At 37.8% G+C, this 20,086-nt stretch overlaps 1 protein-coding gene across 4 annotated transcripts in view; it reads left to right on the top strand.

The window, feature by feature from the left end:
* The first annotated feature begins 1,011 nt into the window (after positions 1–1,011).
* The window catches only part of CEP120 (centrosomal protein 120), a 41,298-nt gene continuing 22,223 nt past the window's right edge, over positions 1,012–20,086 (top strand). Inside the window, exons 1-12 of one of the 4 annotated variants that reach the window (XM_050912992.1) lie at positions 1,012–1,093; positions 2,625–2,781; positions 3,708–3,822; positions 4,719–4,860; positions 7,943–8,067; positions 9,271–9,468; positions 11,626–11,853; positions 12,112–12,319; positions 13,373–13,486; positions 14,757–14,934; positions 17,352–17,501; positions 18,379–18,561. In XM_050912992.1, coding sequence (XP_050768949.1) covers positions 1,042–1,093; positions 2,625–2,781; positions 3,708–3,822; positions 4,719–4,860; positions 7,943–8,067; positions 9,271–9,468; positions 11,626–11,853; positions 12,112–12,319; positions 13,373–13,486; positions 14,757–14,934; positions 17,352–17,501; positions 18,379–18,561 — 1,850 coding nt within the window. In that variant the 5' untranslated portion in view covers positions 1,012–1,041. Of the gene's footprint in view, positions 1,094–2,624; positions 2,782–3,707; positions 3,823–4,718; positions 4,861–7,918; positions 8,068–9,270; positions 9,469–11,625; positions 11,854–12,111; positions 12,320–13,372; positions 13,487–14,756; positions 14,935–17,351; positions 17,502–18,378; positions 18,562–20,086 lie in introns of all 4 variants that reach the window. The other 3 variants (XM_050912991.1, XM_050912994.1, XM_050912993.1) reach the window with 3 other exon arrangements.

The raw sequence follows: 20,086 nt of genomic DNA, 5'->3' as shown, positions 1-20,086 counted from the left end.
TGTTTTAGAACCAGAATAAACTCCTGCAAAAGGAAGGGGGTTCTCCTTCTTCTGGTATTTGCAGATCATGACTCAGTATCTTTCTGGAACAGGTGTGTTACTAAAACACAAGGATTTTATGTCAGCACAAAGTTTTTGCTAGGCTATCTAATAAACAGAAGATTGTAAACATAAAAATGGTTTCTTTTGCCTCACAGTTAAAGCATACATGTAAATTGGGATGCCAGGGGACACTAATTCCTGGTATTATTGCTTAACTTACTTCATATGGAAGATAGAATACGATTTAAAAATTATCTAAGCACAACAAAGCTGCATTTTGCTAGAACTAGACTCAGATTGTCCTGCCCTGCCACTCACCAGTGGGAAAAAAACAATGAAACTTCGCTGTTTAAATAGACAGCATGTCTTTAAAGTAGCTGGTATTTGTCGACGGGCAATGCAAAGTGCTTGTGAAAACTGCAATGCCGTATCTATATTTTTGTTTATGTATACGAGGTTTTCGACTACTTTTTCTTGAGCCGATACCGCGCACAATGCGCGTTGTACACCGCCTGTGCCACGGCACTGCCGATGACAAGTCAGCGGACGCCGCGCACGAGCGACGGGCTGAGTCAGAGCAAACATCGCAGCTGCCTGGCGGCACCTCCGGCCTTGCCCGAAACGCCCCATTTCCAACCCAGAAAACAGACCGATGACGCAGTCCGCGCCTCAACCAGCGCCACCGCCAGCCGCTCACGGCGCCCAGCGCTCGCCGGGGCGGGGCCAGTGCGGAGGGGCGGGGCGGGGGCGGGGTGGGGGCGGTGCCGCGGCATTCGGCGCCGGAAGCGGCGCGCCGTGCGGCAGGCCGGGCCGCCGTTGCTAGGAGGAAGTGCGGCGGCGGGCGGCGGTTGGCGTTTAAAGGCTCCGAGGCGGTAAAAGGGTGGCGAGTGGCGGCAGGACGGGAGGGCCGGTGGGGCTCCCGTTCAGTCCTCCGCTCCGCCTCGGGAGCGGCCGCGCTTCCCGTCCTCCGCCCCAGCAGCCCCCGGGCGGAGCGGGGAGATGGTCTCCAGAGCCGCCGATCGGCTGCTGATCGTCGTCTCCGTCCTGGAAGGTAAGCGGGGCGGCGGGAGGGTTCGCGGCCTCCCGGCTGGTGGTCGTCGTCTCCGTCCTGGACGGAAAATGGGGGGTGGTCGCTGCCTCCGGATGTGTTTTCTCTGATGGAGTGAGCGGGATAAGCCAAGCTGTATTTAATAAACTGGTTATACTAATAAACCTATGGACGTACATATCTTAAAGCCAGGATAGCCTACTCCCAGTTCGTTTCGGGCGGTATTTACCCAAAGTATTATTTGAAATGAATGATGAAAGTGTCCTTCCTTTCCTGAAAAAAAAAATCTGGTTTTTTTGCATTACAAAACTCGCCTAGCCTGTGTTGTTGTTTAAACCCCATATTGCTGCCGTTCCCAGTGGGTGCAGAGAATCGTTTGCCACCGTTCCCTCCGAATCAAGCCTGTGTGTAGGCAGAGACATCCCTGCATCATATTAGTTCTGTCTGCCTCTGGCTACAGCAGCATTGCTTACGGGCTGTGGAGGCTCAGGTCTCTCTGGCTGGCTATGGAGTCTTTTCAGCTGGGCCACACTTCAAGATAGCTTTGGACCAAAACATGGGAGTCCAGCCGATGTCTTATGATGATCAGGATCGTTTCCTGCGTCTGCCCCCCCCCTTTTTTTTTAAGTAATATTCTGGTGTTTCTATGCCCTATTAGCAATCTACTGTAAGCTTTTTTTTAGTGTTGGCTTAAATATCTAGCTAATCATTCTTCATCTTGTATTTCTACAGATTATACTTAGTGAGGTGTAATTAGTGTGTGACTGTAATTAGTGTGGGATTTTTGTTTGTTTGGGTGTTTTTTTCTGTTTTGGGTTATTTGGGGTTTTTTGGCTGAATGCTTTCTCTTAGTCAAGTAAATCCTATAATCTCTGTTCATTTAAGTAGTTTGCCAAGGTAGCTTTAAAATAAGGTCCTGTCCTCTGACATGCATGTAACCCCTCCCCACACTGTTACACATGTAAATTTTAAAAGTGTTCACTTCATTTTGTCATTTAAATTATTAATCAGAATATGGGATGATGCTGAACCCAGGACAAATTCTGTACAATTTATGCACTCTCCTAATCTAGTAGTGATTTTTTTTTTTTTCCAACAACAAGTAGTTGGAAAAACACCTTTCACTGCTTTCATTGGGTTGTGTTTTGCTGCTTTGATGTGGGACAGTGATAAATCTGCAGTAGAGGGAAAACATTCAGTCCCTGTCTCTCACCTGTTCACTTGATCTATTCCCAGTCACAGATTTCTCAAAACTAAATCATAATGGTTGCCTAGTTTCTTTCTCTCTTTGTTCGTTCTTTCTTAATATCTTGCTATTTCTGGATGCTTTACAAACAGTCTGTTTCATGTTATGTTTTTCTGTCTTCTGCATAGTGGGAAGGCATTTTTTTTTCATATGAAGAACATAGCTTTAGAGTAAACGCAGGGAAGGTGATATGGGAAATGTATTTTTATGTAATTCGTTTATGGCATAAATCCGAGTTCTCGCTTCTTTTTTTTAGTGATGGCACATGGCAATTACACTCTTTTACAGGACGCTATTTTCCAAAACGACCCAAGCACATGCTTATAGTTGAAGCGAAGTTTGATGGTGAACAGTTGGCTACTGATCCTGTAGAGCATGCCGATCAGCCAGAATTTGCTACGGAATTGGCTTGGGAACTTGATAGGAAAGCACTTCATCAGCACAGGTAACGTTAGAAAGTTAAGTCTAATTTGGAGATAAAATTTAATTTTCCTGTCTTTACAGCTACTGAAAAACAATTTTTGTGTTACTGTCATCTGAATTTTTTTTTAGAATCTTTCTTTTAGCTGTACACTGATCTACCATAATGTTGCCACAACAAAGAAGAGTAGTATGTGGCAGGATAAGTGATGTTTAAAAATTCTAAAGGTTATGTTTTTACACTGCTGAAAAAAACCCAAGAGTTTACAGCAAATTAATAATGCAATAGTTCAAGCATTGGACTCAAGCTTTGTTATGTATACTGTGACACAGAATTAACTTAACTTCAAGCCTGCAAAATATTTTTGAAAATGTCAAATAGAAGAGCTGAGAAATTGAGTAAGGCTTCCATAACTGTCATTTGGTTTTGACTGACAGATTATAATATTACCTCTGTATTTTCAAAGAAGTTAAAAAGGCCATATTATCTTTGGTGTTTGACAACAGAAAAATGCCTAAATGTACCTTATGCTAGACACCTTATCTATACCTCTAAGTATTGTTATGTGCTTTGCACAAAAATCTTTTGCGTAAGTCCTATTTTTAAGATACCCTCACAAGTGAAATTCCAATTTCATGTGAGGTGCAGTGCTTATTTCTTGTATGTGGGTAAGATTGAATTTATCTGTCGCTAATGTCTTTTTAATAGCACTGGAGGCTCTGTGAGACTCCAATACACTCCTCATACAAAATTAATCCACTTGTTCATTCTCTCACTTAATGATGAATTTTTAGACATTCAATATAAACTTAGTTTCTGACCTACTAAAACTAGTTATGTAACAAATAAATTTTGTGTCATTGGTATGCTTGAAACTTATGAATTATTTTTGTGAACTAATTGCAGAGATCACTTTTATATATTAGTTTTCAACTGAGTTGTTCTTTCAGGCTGCAGCGTACGCCTATCAAACTCCAGTGTTTTGCCTTGGATCCTGTATCTTCAGCTAAAGAGAATATAGGCTATATCATACTTGATTTAAGGGCTGTGCAGGAAAAGAAACAGGTACGTTATGGGGTATAAAGCTTTAAAAATTTATGTTTTGACAATGGTACTGTTACAGATAGTTGAATTTGAATTGAGGCACAGGCAAAACTTTCGAGTCTTGTTTTGGAGTATGACTCCTAGTTGATAGTGTACTTTTTTTTTTTTAGAGGAGAGACATCTTGACTCTATATAAGAACACGGGCAAATGAAAATACTTTTGTACTAATCTTGCACTTCTGAATTTGAGAATTGGAACACTTGTAGGCAATGCTTTTTAGCAATTCCATGATTTAATTGCCTGGAAAAATTTATCAAAGCAATTGATATTGGGCAATTGAATTGAGTCTCCATCATCAAATCAAGTCTTAAGTTTGTTTTTTTTTTAATGGGCCTCTGTGGAGATGTGGTAGGCGATCAGAAGTTCTAGCCCCTTAACACAGCATAGAGTAAACATGATATAACTGTTTACATAAATTTAATTAATGAAAATTCTGTGTTGTGCTTGATCAAAACATAACTCTGATATGGGTCATAACAGGACGCTGGTGTGTTATTTTGGCATCACACTTCTTAAGGATTTGTGATCCATATAACTTACTGTACACTTTCAGTTGAGAACTTTAAGATTTTCTCTTCTAAGTAAAGATTTGTGGCATATTTTTATTGCTAACTTGTTTACTGTACAAATTGATGGAGAAGAGTATGTCCAGCTAGTCTTCCAGGAATGATTCTATAGAATCTTTTAGTATAATAGCATACTCAAAATAGACCAAATTTCTGGAAATAAAAACCAAACTATATTTCTGTAGATGATGTGTAGAAATGCTAGACCAAGTCTAATTTTTCTGTAACTTCTATTATTTTCCTGGTTTTTGAAATGCTTTTGTTTTTTATTTTTGTTTCTAATTATGTAGGCACCAAAATGGTATCCTCTGCTTAGTAACAAGTACACTAAATTTAAATCTGAAATACAAGTAGGTGTTGTGTTGGAGACTGATTCAAAAGCACTGGTCGATGGTTTTAAAGCAAAGGAGGCACCCCCTAGAGAAGGGAAGGGTAAGTAACATAATAAGAATATCACTCACTCTGAATTAAAAATGTTCCTGTGCCAGATGAATATATCGCTTCTTGCAAATGTGGTGTTTTAAGTCTCAAGAGAATTTTAATTTCATAGCATTTCCAATGCAAATCCTTTACAGCTGATTAATGTACCTTGTGGTAATAACTTCACAAAGATGCTTTACTGTGGTAATTGTGTGACTTTCAGGTGGACAGAGTTGCAAATCAACTGATCTTTAAAATCAGAATCAGGGACTCATAATTTACTCCTAGGGGCATTTTACTCGTATTTCAGGGCTTTAGAAAGTTCTGTAATGAAATAAGAAAGGACCTTTCTTACAGAATGCAGTTTCAGTAGTTTGGGCTTGGAATTATAAAGTAGTGCAATATTTCATTTTGTTGGGTGGGCTGCTTCTCTTTTCTGATGGGGTTTTCATCTATCTAAATCATTCGGTGCTTAAATCATGTTCTATTGGCAAGTTTTTGTAGTAACACCGACTTTAGCTGTTGGGACTCATTCCACTTGTGGATTGCCTTGTACATTCCTCTCAAAAGTAATTGGTGAAATGTGTCAAAAATCTTTTAGCACTCAAATATTAACGCTAGTAGGTGTCTATGTGCTGTGCTTTTCAGTCATTTTTTTAATCTGGTATTTTTCGGTGCAAGTTAGTAGTTTAAAAAAAACAAAACCAAACCTTTAGAAATGTGATTAAAAATAAAGACCCCCAAAACAAACAGATTTACCTCCCCCCTCATCCCCCACCTGAAAGCCTATCTATTTCACTTCTAAAAACTGGCCCTCTGTTACAACTAGTGGATTTTCTCCTACTTGCCTTACAATATTTTGTGTTCTTGCCCCGAGGGTAACTTTTTCCTAATTCTAAATTCATTATCTGCTTATGATCTGTGGCTGTGGTTTTGTAAAAACAAAGTGGTCAGTGGCAGTAAGTGTTTCAGAAGGTTTCTGGCCCAGACTTCGACAACTGGGCTGCATTGCAAGAGTGGTTAAGGCAGTATTGAAGTTCCAGTGTAATCACTTAGCTTACTCCATCCTTTCAGGTTCACAACAAAGCACAGGGAATTTTGTCAAGTTCATAAAGGAGGTGTGTTGGGTTTGTGTGACAGGTAGTTTTTGGTAGCGGGGGAGGGGCTACAGGGGTGGCTCCTGTGAGAACCTGCTAGAAGCTTCCTTGGCTCCAACCCGGACCTGCCGCTGGCCAAGGCCGAGCCCATCAGCAGCAATGATAGCACCTCTGTGACAGCATATTTAAGAAGGGGAAAAAGGCTGCTGAAAAACCTGTAGGAGAGAGAGGAGTGGGATGTGAGAGAACCAACCATGCAGACACCGAGGTCAGTGAAGAAGGAGAGGGAGGAGATGTGGGGGAGCAGAGATTCCCCTGCAGCCCCCGGAGGACCCCATGCCGGAGCGGGTGGCTGGGCCCAGAAAAGGCCACAACTCTGTAGAAAAGCCCACACTGGAGCAGTTCGTGGAGGACTGCAGTGCGTGGAAAGGACTTGTGTTGGAGAAGTTCATGGAGGGCTGACCCCCGTGAGAGGGACCCCATGCTGGAGCAGGGGAAGAGTGTGAGGAGTCCTTCCCCTGAGGAGGAAGGAGGAGCAGAAACAACCTGTGATGAACTGACCGCAACCCCCATTCCCGCCCCTCTGTGCTGCTGGAGGGGGGGAGGTAGAGGAATTGGGAGCAAAGCTGAGCCCGGGAAGAAGGGAGGGGTGGGAGGAAGGTGTATTTTTAAGATATGGTTCTATTTCTCATCATCCTACTCTGATTTGAGTGGTAAGAAATTAAATTTGATTTATTTTTCCCCAAGTCGAATCTGTTTTGCCTGTGACTGTAATTGGTGAGTGATCCTTCCCTGTCCTTGTCTCAACTCACGAGCCTTTTGTTATATTTTCTCCTCCTCATCCCACTGGGGAGGAGGAGTGAGCAAGTGGCCATATGCACTTTGTTGCCGGCTGGGCCTAACCACGACAGGAGGCAAGGAACTACTGTAAATGATTTGTTAGTCTGCACTTCCCTTATGAGCCTGTAGGCAGAAAGATCTCCTACCCCTCATGACACTGGCAGAAAATACAAGAAATGCCTTCTGCCTTCAGCCAGCACTGTCTTCCACTTCGTGCTTTCTGTGGAATAATTGATACAAACAAGTTTGCCAGCTTTTCCCTTTCTTTTGTCATCTCAAGATTAGTCAATACCATATTTAGGCAATGGAGGAAAACAAACATGTAGATTCTCACAGGTTTAAAGTTAGTGTTCCAAGCATTGGGTATGAGAAAGCTAGACTACCCAGTTCTAGTATAGTCAGATAGTTAAGGAGATGTTTTCCTTTTAGGATTCATACACTTTGATTTTTATTTTTTAAATTTTTTTTTTGCTTCACTGACCTAAGTGGTCTCAAGTTTCCAGTGTTTGAAATGGAGCCTTTTGGTTCACAACCAAAAGTGCTATGTGATTATTACTATTTGGTGTAACCTGGGGTCCTTTGAAATGTATTGAATTACTGGCACTATGGAGCAGAAACTAGTAAACTAGAACACAAAGTGTTTTATGCTGAAGACTGTTTTTAACTGAAGTCTTCAGATGAAAAATCTTTAAATGAAACATTCTAAAGGTTTGTGGAATGAGACATCATACTTGTTTCAACAATTGAAAAGGTTGTCATATGTGGTTACTATCTTGCATTTCCTTTAATGAGTAAGATAAAGAAACAACATGGTAGACTCTAACCTAATGAAATAAAGTTCCAGTCACTGTAACATTAAACAAAAGTATGCACTAGCATTCTGTCTAGCATAGTGTTCAAAATAACATCTGTGCCCACTGAATAGAAATTAATTTCAGAATTTTTTTGTAGCTATACCTAAGCGTACTTAGGGACTTTCTTGTGTTGAAATGCTTTGGAACCAAGCATGAAGATCTTTATTGGTAACTTTTCTTTCCGCATGTACAGTAATTAAAGGTAAAATTACAATTATATATGATTCCTGCAGCAATTAATAAGGTCACAAGTTACTTAAATTTTTTCTTCTGTCTTAGCATCTGCCCTTCTTTCTGGACTAGATGCTAAAAGTATTGTACCAGTCTTGAATGAAGAAGAGGGCTATCATCAAATTGGACCAGCAGAGTATTGCAGAGACTACTTTGTCTTGTCTGTAACCATTGCGTTTGCCACACAGTTGGAACAGGTTTGTTTCCTTGCTATGTGTAGTTTAAGTACTATCCTATGTTTGCATTTTCACCCTCCCATGCCTTATTTCTAGTTAGGATTTTTTATTGTCTTGTAAGTTTCTTGTAATAAATAGCTTTGTCCCATATTGAATTAATACACATTAATTTGAATTTTAAAACTTTATGTAGTGCTTACATGTCAAATTACAGATGAAAGATCAGAGTTCTTTTGGAACACTAAAATTGCATTTACTTTAAATTATGCATTTTTATGAAATGCATGCATTTATATTACAATATAGTATAAAAAGTATGTGTATGGATAATATCAGTCTTCAAGGTGGTGCCCATGTCCTGAAGTTGAAACAAGATGAAATACTTTTCAGATCTGTAAGATATATGAAACAGTAGAGTTTATATGTTCCCTAAGGGAAGGAATTACTAGCTTGGATGGAGTGCCATGCTAATGTCATTATTTCAGCTTTAGACCTCAGCTGCTGTGTTTATGCTGTACTGTACCACACTGATACACATTGTCTGATTGCAAAATATAGGTATGCCCAAGTTACTGTGCAAGTCACAACTCCAAGCCAGCATGACTTTAATTGATCTATAACTCATAGTTTATATGATAAACTCTCCTCAGTCTTGTCATGTTTTTTCAGAGAAAATAATTTTCCATGTCAGAATTACAGGACCTTGTGAAGTAAATTTACAGTGATCACTCTGGGGTAGCTTGTGCCTTTTTAGGCATTGAACTCAGTTGCAGTGGCTACAGGATGAAGTAGCTGTTTCTGGCTGTTCCAGTCTTTTATTCAATCACATAACTTATATAATAACTCAGTATCTAATCTGCATTGTTTATTTACACTATAAATATTTTGTGGAGGCACTGCTTATTTGTGAATATTTGCGCAGTGCTTGACATTATTGAATATATATCAGTTACAGCCCTTGGTGCTGATAAATCTTAAAGGTAATTCAAAATGGGTCATTTTGCAAGTTACTGGTATGCTTGTAAAGCAAGATTTTTTTAATTCAGTTTGAGTATTAATATAAAAGTTTTTATTTTATGTGTGTAGTGTAAGCTAGGATTTAGGTCAGCTGCTCGGTAGTTTGAGATCACTTTAAGCTCTTTATTTTCAAAGCTAATGCTTAAGCATTACTGTAACTGTACATTAAAGAAAGAGATACATTCTTCTTTTCTGCATCTTTTTTAGTTAATTCCTAGTACTATGAAGCTTCCTGAACAACAGCCTGAGTTTTTTTTCTACTACTCATTACTGGGAAATGATGTCACAAATGAACCTTTCACTGATTTAATTAATCCAGACTTTGAGCCAGAAAGAGCTTCAGTTCGAATACGTAGTACAGCTGATGTCCTTCAAGTTTATCTTTGTGCACAGTCAAAATTGCAGGTAAGCTGTTTCTTCAGTGTGAATGAAAATAAATAATGAAAATAAAAGAAATAGAATATGGCTCAGGCTGAAACTGGAAAGCATTTCTCTTTCCAAAACTAGATTGTATTACCATATTTTGGCTCAAATAGAAGTTGATTCTCTTGCTGATATGAGGGAAACCCTAGCAGCAAGTTTCCCAGCTCAGATTGAGTGCAGTCTCTTTCATACGGTCACTATAGTAAGCTGGGTAACACATCGTGATAAAAGGTACTGCTGAAACATGGTATTACCAAAGAGCTTATGTGGCATTCTCAAGAGCTCTGGGATCTGCTCTGCAATCAGACCATCTGCAACCCATAGTCCTGCTTTGTGCTGCCTGTGATAACCTCACCCACACCAGCTGCTCAGGTCTCTCTTGCCCAAGTTCTAAAATCACTGTCCTCAGCACTCTTTGTGAATAATAAGGGAGGTCTGGGGTTTTTCCCACTCCTTAGCCAAATACTATTTTTAAATATACTACAGCCATATTGGGCTGTTATGGGATATTGCTTACCTTTAGCTATGCCATTAAATGGGGGATATGGTTTAGTGGTGGAGTTGGCAGTGTTAGGTTCACGGTTGGACTCAATGATCTTAAGGGTCTTTTCCAAACTAAATGATTCTATGATTCTAAATATTGGGTAGTACTGAAAGTGTTTATGGCAAGCTGTGTCTGGCTCACACTTAACTCATTACAAAACAAGAGACTATTTGGTTGAAGGTAACAGGGTTTCTAATAACATAGCTGGTAAATAAGACAGTGTTAGTTATACAAAGTAAGTCTTGGATCTGGACCCTTTTAAAGTGTTTTTTTCTTTAAACTTGTACAAACCATTCTAGTTTTGTTATCCAGGTTAATTTAAGAATGTTTCTGTTTAAATCTTATATTGTTTCAGATTTTTTTTCTCAACTTTGAATATTTTTCTAATGACAGTTTTTGGAGAAACATATGCACTGATGTGTTTGGAATTTGATCTTAGTCTATGGTCTTGTAACAAAGTGTTTAATATAGCATATATTACATGTACACATACAGAGAATTATGTGTGTGTTCATCATGTTAAAGAATGACTTTTTGAACAAGAGTTGTTGTGAGGTCAGATCCACATCTTTATTTACAGTTTTCTTTCTCTGACTTGTCATTCAGCTTCTTAAAATTTAGGATATAGGATCAGAGCACTGTATTCTGATCCTTAATATTTAATACCTTTTTTCCAAAAATGAAGACTTCAGTTGTAAAAGGTGCTAGCTGCCAGGCTAGGGGTTGTGTGTCTGTGTATATATGTAGTGTGTGACTGTATTTGTGTATATGTGTGTGTGTACATATATATACACACCTAGGTGTGTATATTGGCAGCTGACACCTTTTAGCATTAAATTCTTCGTTAAGTGTAATAAACTTTAAGGATCAGAATACAGTGTTCTGATCTGCTAAAACTGAACTGAAGTGACTCTTAGGAAAGAGCAAGTTGGTATGTAAGTTTCAAAGAGTAACTTTCACCGAGTGTCCCGTTTTGGACAGGTTTCCTGCTGACTGGGGTTAAACCAGGACACTGAGGAAAATAAATTACCTTAGGGTGTGTTGTTTAAGAGCCATCTTTTCCTTAGGTGTATAAATATTAAGCTGTGGAAGGAAGAAAAGTTGAGTCAAGTTTTGAAAAAGGAATAATGATTCTTACCAGGAATTAAGAACACAGTTACTTAATCCTAAAAATCCTTGCTATTTAAGTGGTGTCTAAATATATGCACAAAGGCTGAGCTTTCCAATAACTTTTTTCTTTACCTTGCAGTCATGCATTTTGCATGCCTATACATTAAGGGCGAGAATCTGTGCTGTGTTGAGAAGCCACAGACTATTGAATTTGTCCTCCAGGAGGGATGATATGACAGGCCCTCAGAAGGGCAGTGCAGTGATCTGCCACTGTGCCAGCACTGGGCAGATCCTACCTGCTCAATGCTGAAATTTCATAGCTGTTCTTACACTACTCGAAACACTTGTTCTCAGAATGCAGGGACTAGATTAGGGATGATCATTTTAATTTGTTGTATTTGTGCTACCTTTAGTAGAGGATGAACAGACAGTTCAAGTGGAAATGCACATGCCAGTTACTTTCTAGCACTCTTGTATGTACGCAGATCCATCTTTGCTGTGGGGACCAGTCTCTTGGAAGCACTGAAATACCCCTGTTTGGACTGCTGAAGAAAGGAAATGCGGAGATCGATCAACACCCTGTGGCAATAGAAGGAGCATTTGTCCTTGTTCCACCAAATAGAGCTAAACAGAAACTGCCGCAGTTGCCTTTGGATATGGCTCCTACTGTTGGGGTATCTGTAATTCTGCAAAGGGAGACCTTGAATGCCCAGGTATAGCTTACTCATTTACTGTTGGTTTAGACACTGTTGCACAGTTTCATGTTAAAAAAAAAATGGGAATTTCTAAGCCATATTTGACAGTTAAGTATGTAAAAGAAAACCTGAAAAAATAAGTTGCTTTATATGAATAATCCTTTCAGTGCTTCATTTTTCTATGTCAGAAAAATGGTCTCAAACTATAAAAATGTTGTAGACAGAGTTTTTCAGTGCAAGCCATGATCAATAAGAAAACTGTATTACTTCATTCAGCCTTTGATTCCCTTAAATGCTCCAACTGAACCTAAACAGCCACAGGAGAAAGTTCTTTCACCTATTAGTGGAAAAACAGAGGGCCTGCAGCAGAGATCCCAGAATGTCCCATCTCAAGCTGACCACTCTTCTTCAACAGAAGATGCAGCAACAGAAAGTGAAGTGGAAAGCCTTAAGTTTGAAAAAGGCACGAAACTAAAGAAAAAGGGTATGTGGTGTATAATTTTTTTCCTAGTTGTCAGGTGTGGTCTTGGTTCATGTACTAATCATGGGTGGTGATAAATTTCAGGCAAATAAGAATTATTTACATAAAACAAAAAACAGGAGGAGAATAAATGTTGTCATTTGAATGTGGTGGTTGTTGAAAACACTTGAAAGAACCAGATTGGGGATTTGGTGGTGTGTAGATCACAAGTGACACGGATGGTCATCAGCTTGAAAAATAATACCAGAAATGTTTGGAATTCCCTGAATTTGAGAATGGAAAGGTTCAGTACAATACCCATGAAGAAACTGACTTGCTCAATGAGGAGATGAAATGGTCTAATGTTCACATTTATTGAATAGAAAGGCAGGGGGAATGTGGGATTGTTAAGGTTTCTAAGGAGTTTACTATATGGATAATAAATTGTGAAAACAAATGTTCATACTGTACAGATTCCTGGACAAAACCAAGCAACTGGGTTTTTTGTTTGTTTTTACATTATCCTTTTGCAGGCACTTGGTAACCCATATAGCCTTCTAAGACTTCCCTTGTTTTGTTTTTGATTTGAGGACTGGGTTGGGGAGAAGTTGAAGAGGAACAGAGATGAGAGAGCAAGAAATACTATAATGATAGAGTAAAGCTCAGAAGAAAGAATGTTAGTTCGCTAAACATTACTGAACATGCATCTTCTTAAGAGATGATTTATGAATAAAGACAAATGACTATTTTTCTAATGATATCTGTATTACTGTTCTTTTGAGATTGGTCCTAAAGACACCTAGTTCTCTAGAGGAAAATCTGTGTACTAGAACATGCTCTCAGGATTTGTCTGCTAATTCAGCCAGATTTTCTTTTAGTCCTAACTGATCTTAATCTAAGCAAGGATTAAGTCCTTTACATGGAATGTATCAAGAAAAAGTATTGTGAACCCAGCAGCTAGTTTGAATCTGTGGCTAAGAAATCCAGGATTGTGCTTTTTTATTAATAGTAATAATAACTGTATAACTCTCTGTTTTGGTAAGATGTAAAACATGTCATTTCACACTTACCTTTCAGGGCTGGTGGCTGAGTCTTGCCAAGAGGTTAACAAACAGTATACTGAAGAACTTCCAGTTTTCAAATCGCAGAGCAGAGCGAAGTCACCTCTATTGTCAGATATGCAAAATTCCAGTAATGCAAAATTTATCAAATTTAGTACATTGAATGAAATTTGAATATAGTAGCAACTTAAATGAATTCTAACAGTAGGCTGTATGCAATTTTTGTTCTCTTGTCTGTGACAGCCTTAAACTTCTATTCAGCCACTTCATTGCACCAAGCAATCTAGTGACATTTTACCTGAATCAGTGAAAATTATTTCATTCCTATGTTGTGCAAACTAGCTGATGTTGAAGTATTACTGAATTTTTTTTGTATTGTTACTGTTAATGCAAATAAAACACTCAAAAACAAGCAGGAAAAACATAAAGGCAATGCTAGCAATGATGTATTTCTTTAAAAATGACAGAAATGGAAACGTTTTAGATAACTATGAAGAAAGAGGATCAGAACAATTAACACTTACAAAAGGCAGTTGAGTTCTTCTCTGACAGTTTCTTTGCCTCTTTTTCTGCTGTACTATCTTAAATATTTTTGGAGGATACCTTTTGGAGACCCTGTCTGTAAAACTTGTATTTTGACCTTTTACTCTTTGAAGGCAGTATTATGTCCCAGTGCAAGGACTTCAGAAGCCTGGATGCAATTCGACAGGCATTCACTGTAGCTTCTGCTTCCTAAATTATAAAATGGGTGTCACAGTAGGTGGGTTCTGATCAAAGGGCATAAGCAGATGTGCTTTACAGACCTAGCTAGAGCACTTTAGTTTATTTCAATAGTTAAACGTGAGCTTGAGACCAATAGTTGATGCTACCTTACATGAGCACTGTAATTGACCTGGTGCTATTCTCTTTTTCAGTCCCAAACTAAAGAGGTTAGTTAAATTCAAAGTAAACTAAGTTACTACAAATTATTTTTTTTGTAAGCCCACCTCTTTTGCATGCTGTCAAGTTGGCTAGAAACAATTATGTAAACTGTTGAAACTGAAGTCTTACAGCATGCTTCTGAAGAATTTAATATCTTGGATCTTAGTCTAAACTTTTCTTCAGTGAGATAAACTTACATAGTTTTGAAGAGTAATAAAAAAAGGAAAAATATTACAGAATCTTTTAAGAAGATATAAAGATTATTGAGGTTTTGGTGTTTTTTCTTTTTGAAGCAGTAACTTACAAACAGTGGCTGTTTTTCATAGTATTAGCTTACATTACAAAGAATTGAAATCTCTTGAGGAAGCAACCTATCTGTACTTGCATTTAAAATGTGAGACCTATCTTTTAATATATTATGTTATTTTGGGCAGAACAAATTATTAAAAATGCACACAAATTCTCTTCTGTGTTTTCAGCTGATAATGGTCCAATAGCTGCATCTCAGCCCAACCCTGTGGGTGCATCCAGTTCTTCTGAGCCTCTGTCAGCACAGAAAATTGTCATTCCAGCAGCCTCTCACCATTTTTGCTTTTCAATAGACTTACGAAGTATACGTGGTCTGGAAGTTGGTTTTCCAATAAACTGCATTTTAAGGTATGATTTATTTTTGTTGATCTTATTCTTGGTAATAACAGTATCTTTCTTTTCAATACAAAGCCTTCATAATCTGAATGAGTGCAGGCAGTATGCTGCCTGATGTGTTTTACCTTTACGTAGCTGGTTTTCAGTAGCGAAATACTTTGGAATGTTCATCTGGCTCATCACTAAACTTCTGAGCATTACAGCATTAAAGATAGTATGTAACACTTCACTTGCACTGTAATTTGTATTAAATCTCACTTTAATATCTGAGCTCAGACAATACAGATCATCATTCAGTCCTTAGAGGAAAAGGAGGATTACTTGTCTCTTACTTTCTGGCTGCCTTTCCAGCTGATTGAAGGAGTGATTTGTGTAGCTTTCCATGTCTCCACCAAAACCTCCTTGTAGTGTTTTAGTAAAAGACAGATCACCTGGTATGTGTGTGACAGTGAATCTAAAGGAAGCACATTCTAGTCTTAAAGTGAAGAACTAGCGTAGTAAATGCATTCTCATTCTGAGAGGTAGTATCAAGGTTTTTTTGATAGTGTTTGCATATAAGAAGGAAAGCTTAGTAGAGAGAAGTAGCATCTTTTGTTACGTTAATTTGTGGAGTTACAAAAAAGACAAGCTTTTTGGATACATGAGTTTTGTGCCTGAAGCAGAAGTAGAAAATTGTCCAGAGCTGGTGTGGAACAATTGCTTAGACATTAGTTTATTACTGATGTCAACATGAAAGAAAAGTATGGGAGCACTTTTGGAGAATAAGCAGATGTTAGCTGGGAGGTAAATGCTAAGTTGGAGGAATAAGAACTAAAAAAGTGAAGGACCAATTAAAAGTAAGGGTATTGAAACCAGTATCTGTATGTAGGTTGGGGTTTGGTTGTTTTTTTTAACATTGCCAGTGAAGAGAGAAACTTTCTTTTATCAACTTGTTTGTTTTAGGTTTTCTTTAGAGTTTAGGATCAAAAGTTCATAGATACAGGGATGCTTTTGTTTAAAAAAAAAAATTCCTACTCGTGGAATATTAGTTATTGATGGCATACGTGAATACAGTGGTTCACAGCAGTTTTTACAGTTTGCCTTCTAATCTCCATTAGGGCCCTTTCGGTGCACACGATGAAGCATATCTTTAAATGGTGATTTGGTTTGAGAAGGTTGAATATTTGTGGCTGTGGAGGTGCATCTGCATTTGCTTTGCATTTGTTCTGACAGTTTGGTTCAATACAGTTTTAACTGGTCACCAGGAAGTCTATTCGTGTTAATGATTCTTCGAGTTTAAGCTTTGTTTGAACTAGGGTGAAAAGGCGGGGTTGGGGTAGAGGGTTGCAGTATCTGAAAACACAACTAATACAGATTGCATCATTAATGGTTTTCTGTATAGGCTATATTATTAAATAGTATGTGGAAAACAACATACAATGGATGGAATTTTGTCACATAAAAGCTTTTTCACATAACATTCCAAAAATTAATTTGTTTCAGAATGGTGACAACAAATAGGTTTTGCTGTTTCAGGCACTTCAGTTTTTACAGTCAGTGATGAATATGGCAAGAAACTGAAGAGGAGAAACATCCAAACACATAAATGCTAAGAAAAGTTGCAGGGTAAAAAAAATTGCATTTTCGCTGTATATTTGGAGCGTTATTTGATTCAGGTCTAAACAAGCTCTTTAAACAGTTCTGCACACACAGCTGAAGTATGCAATTTTATAAGTGGCAGCATTTGATGCAGCATTTATTTTATTAGTAACTTAACTGACAGCTGGCATCATCAATTTGAGCAGAGCGAAGTTCAAGAGGTTCTTGGCCTCTCCTTTGTTGCAGTTTATCATACACTGAATTATGCCAGTAGAGTAGTTTCCGGCCATGTTGTAAATCGTATTGGTAAAATGGTTTGACTTTCCTTTTAGTGAATTGAACTGTGGGAATTAAAAACTAAGTTCTTCAAATGTGACTGAAATTTTCAAATGGCTCTGACACTGTGTATATGTATACTTAGTTATCAACTATTGTGTGTTAGACCAGTCTTAGCTGTAAATATAGTTATAAATGTTTTGAAGTAGCAATCTACATCTGAATATAATATTCCTTTCTTCTATTTCTCTCCTCACTTTATATAATAATTGCAGAATTTTAATAAAAGATTAATTCATATGGTTGTGAACATACAGGTTGTTAAAGCTTTTTTGTCAAAATAACAAAATAGCAAATATAAATGAAGCTGGATCAGTGCTGAAGTAAATGAAAACATGAGTATTTGAGAACTAAATGCTAGTGCTGGATGTATTTGTGCAAATTTTGCTAACTTTAATACAAGTCGTGCTTCAGTAAAAGATGTCTAAAATGGTTTTCTTGTTGCAGAAAGTATAAGAAAAAAGCATCCATTAAATAACAAAAATAATCAATTAGTAACTTATTGTTTTTATTAGGTACTCGTATCCATTTTTTGGCAGTGCAGCACCTATTATGACAAGCCCACCTGTAGAAGTCAGAAAGAACATGGAAGTCTTTCTGCCACAGTCCTACTGTGCATTTGACTTTGCAACTATACCTCATCAGCTTCAAGATACATTCTTCAGGTGATAACTTGCATTCTTTTTCTCTTAATTACACTTTTTCTATTTTTTGTTGTAAATGCAGTTACAAGTTCAAATTTTTTACTTAAGATCATCAGTTTGAGAGTTTAGTAAAGAATCCAAGTGCTAATGCCAATGAATATTTAATACACTGCTCTTCCCGTTTCTCTATTACTTACATTTAAAGCCAGGGACTCTAAAATTCTTGCTTTTATCTCCTGAGTACTTATGCAGGGATCATTGCTTACAGAAACACGTGCTGTTGCTGTAAGTTGTTAAATTAAAGGTTGATAGCATAGTTTTAACAAAGCATATTTCAAATGAAATAGATAAGTTTTTTTATTTTTCTTTTTAATACACAATGACTATCCGATATCTTTGAAAATACAGCAAATACCTGGGAAGCTGAGTACAGTGAGGTCTGTGGCACAATTTTCCCAGTAGTCCCACCAGCTTTCAATAGCTGATTAGGATGTGGAATAAAGAATCATCGAAATAGTGATATTTTGAAGGAAGAGTTGGAGGAGATGTATTCTATGAGTGGCAGTGACTAAAAGTTATTTATAGGTATTTATAAATGAAGATGATCTAGGTCTGTTGAGATTATTCAGTCAATCACTTTCACTGCAGCGTTGTTCTTTCTAATAAGTGGAGAAAGGAATGATAATCTGACCAAAGTAAGTGATGGAGAAGATACCAAGTCAGTCAGTCTCATTCCTCTGTGAGTGAGAGGCAGTAAACCCGTCTCATTGTTTGACAATTGTGACTATCGCTGATTTGGGAATTTACTTTTGGAACATGAGGTCCTTTTCCCAAATGAACAGTAATACTTCCTCTGTTGTGTTGATGCCTGACACTTAAAATCACTTCTTTGTTTCAGATTACCTCTGCTGGTTGAATTGTGGCACAAGGATAAAACAGCTAAAGACTTACTTCTAGGGGTGGCGAGACTTCAGCTTTCAAATGTTTTGGCTTTGGAAAAAACCCGGTTCTTGGGTGGTAATGGTGAACAATGCTGGCGTCAGACTTGTAATGAAACAGTCAGTGTCACAGCAGCACAAGGGTAAAACTGTTTAAAAAAATTACTTACTCTGTAGCAAGTTTTGAAAAATTGTGTGTTTAGTATTTGCCTGAAAAAGGGCAAGCTCTTCCTGTTTACCTTTTTGAATAGGTAAACAGGCTGCAGAGTACTGCAATATGGGGGTGGGAATAGGCATCCAAGAGATTAAAAGTTAAATTGCCGCAGGCATATTGTGCAACCCCACACCACTACCAGAGTCATCATAATAAACCTTTATATAATCATGGTCTTGGGTAAGCTTCACAGACAGATTAAAGAAATAAAGGGATAAAATGTTATTGAGGCACTTTCCTGGGTTAAGTTACTTAACAATTACAAAAAGCTGCTGATGATATTCCAGAAAATAGTTAAGACTGTTTGACCGTAGTATGCTTTTAGATGCAACTGACTTCAGTGAAAGTTAGGAGGACAGATATATCCATAGAGTGGAGAGGTTTCCTGTTTCAGGATTATACCCTGTGATAGTAGCAGGGGTTTGAGTTTGTGTACATCAGAAGGAGCAGTGTTGTTTGTTAATATTCTGTCTGAAGATAAATGTTCATTTACATAGAGGAGTGATGTTCTTTTTTATGTATATGAAGAAACTTAATTTATAGTTACTTCTGTCCTGTGTCATCGCTGAAGATGTGAGCTGTGTTAGCAATCAGTGTCTAGACCCTCATCTTTTTCTGTGTGATAATGGAACTTGATTATGCCTTTAGAAATAAATTTAATTGCTATTAAGACTGAGGTTGGTTTTAAACCTCTAATCCTACAGATAATTAAAACATGCTATATTTGACACACAGGAAACTTCAGGTTACTATCACAAAGACTGATATCGCCCCTCCTCCCAAATTGATAGAATTGATCTCTGACTTTTGTTTAAACTTTTTTGTGTGAAAGCCAGCATGGCCTGATTCTGTGGAGAGTTACTTTATGATCTCACTGTACATTAAGGTTCACACTTTCACTAATAATAAGTGTGTTAAAAGGAAACCTGGTTTTGCACAAAACTTAATAACCACTAGATGGCATTCTCAAAATGTAATCAGGTGTCTGCATCTTGCTGTTCTGATACCTTTCTAGCTTTGCTCTTGTTGGTGTAATGTTCTTTTTACACTGATAGGTTAAACTGACTTAATTACTGAGAAGTCTGAGGTCCACTACCTGGAATCTTGTTTTGTTTTTTAATCAGTGACTGATAGAAAGTTGTAAGAATTTAATGCAGTAATTTATGTTAACTTTTAAGTTAGCATACCTAAGAAGTACAAATGTGTGTTGGTTTTTTTTTCCCCTTGCAAATAACTGTGTAGAAGATTGCACCTTTGTGAAATATTTTAGTGTTGTCTTTTTATATTTGCTGGAAGAGAGTTTGTGTAAAAACTACAGCCATGGTTGATTCCTGCAGCCTTTTCTTGCAAATTGCTTGATACCTAATTCTGCAGCTTCCAGGCTTCAAGTGATTCTGTAATTGCCTTTGCATCATTGAGTAGTTATAACTGAAATGATAGTTTTGTTTCTGACC

This window comes from Gymnogyps californianus, chromosome Z (assembly GCF_018139145.2).
Source record: "Gymnogyps californianus isolate 813 chromosome Z, ASM1813914v2, whole genome shotgun sequence".
Taxonomy (NCBI): domain Eukaryota; kingdom Metazoa; phylum Chordata; class Aves; order Accipitriformes; family Cathartidae; genus Gymnogyps; species Gymnogyps californianus.
This window is presented reverse-complemented; position numbering and strand designations above follow the sequence as displayed.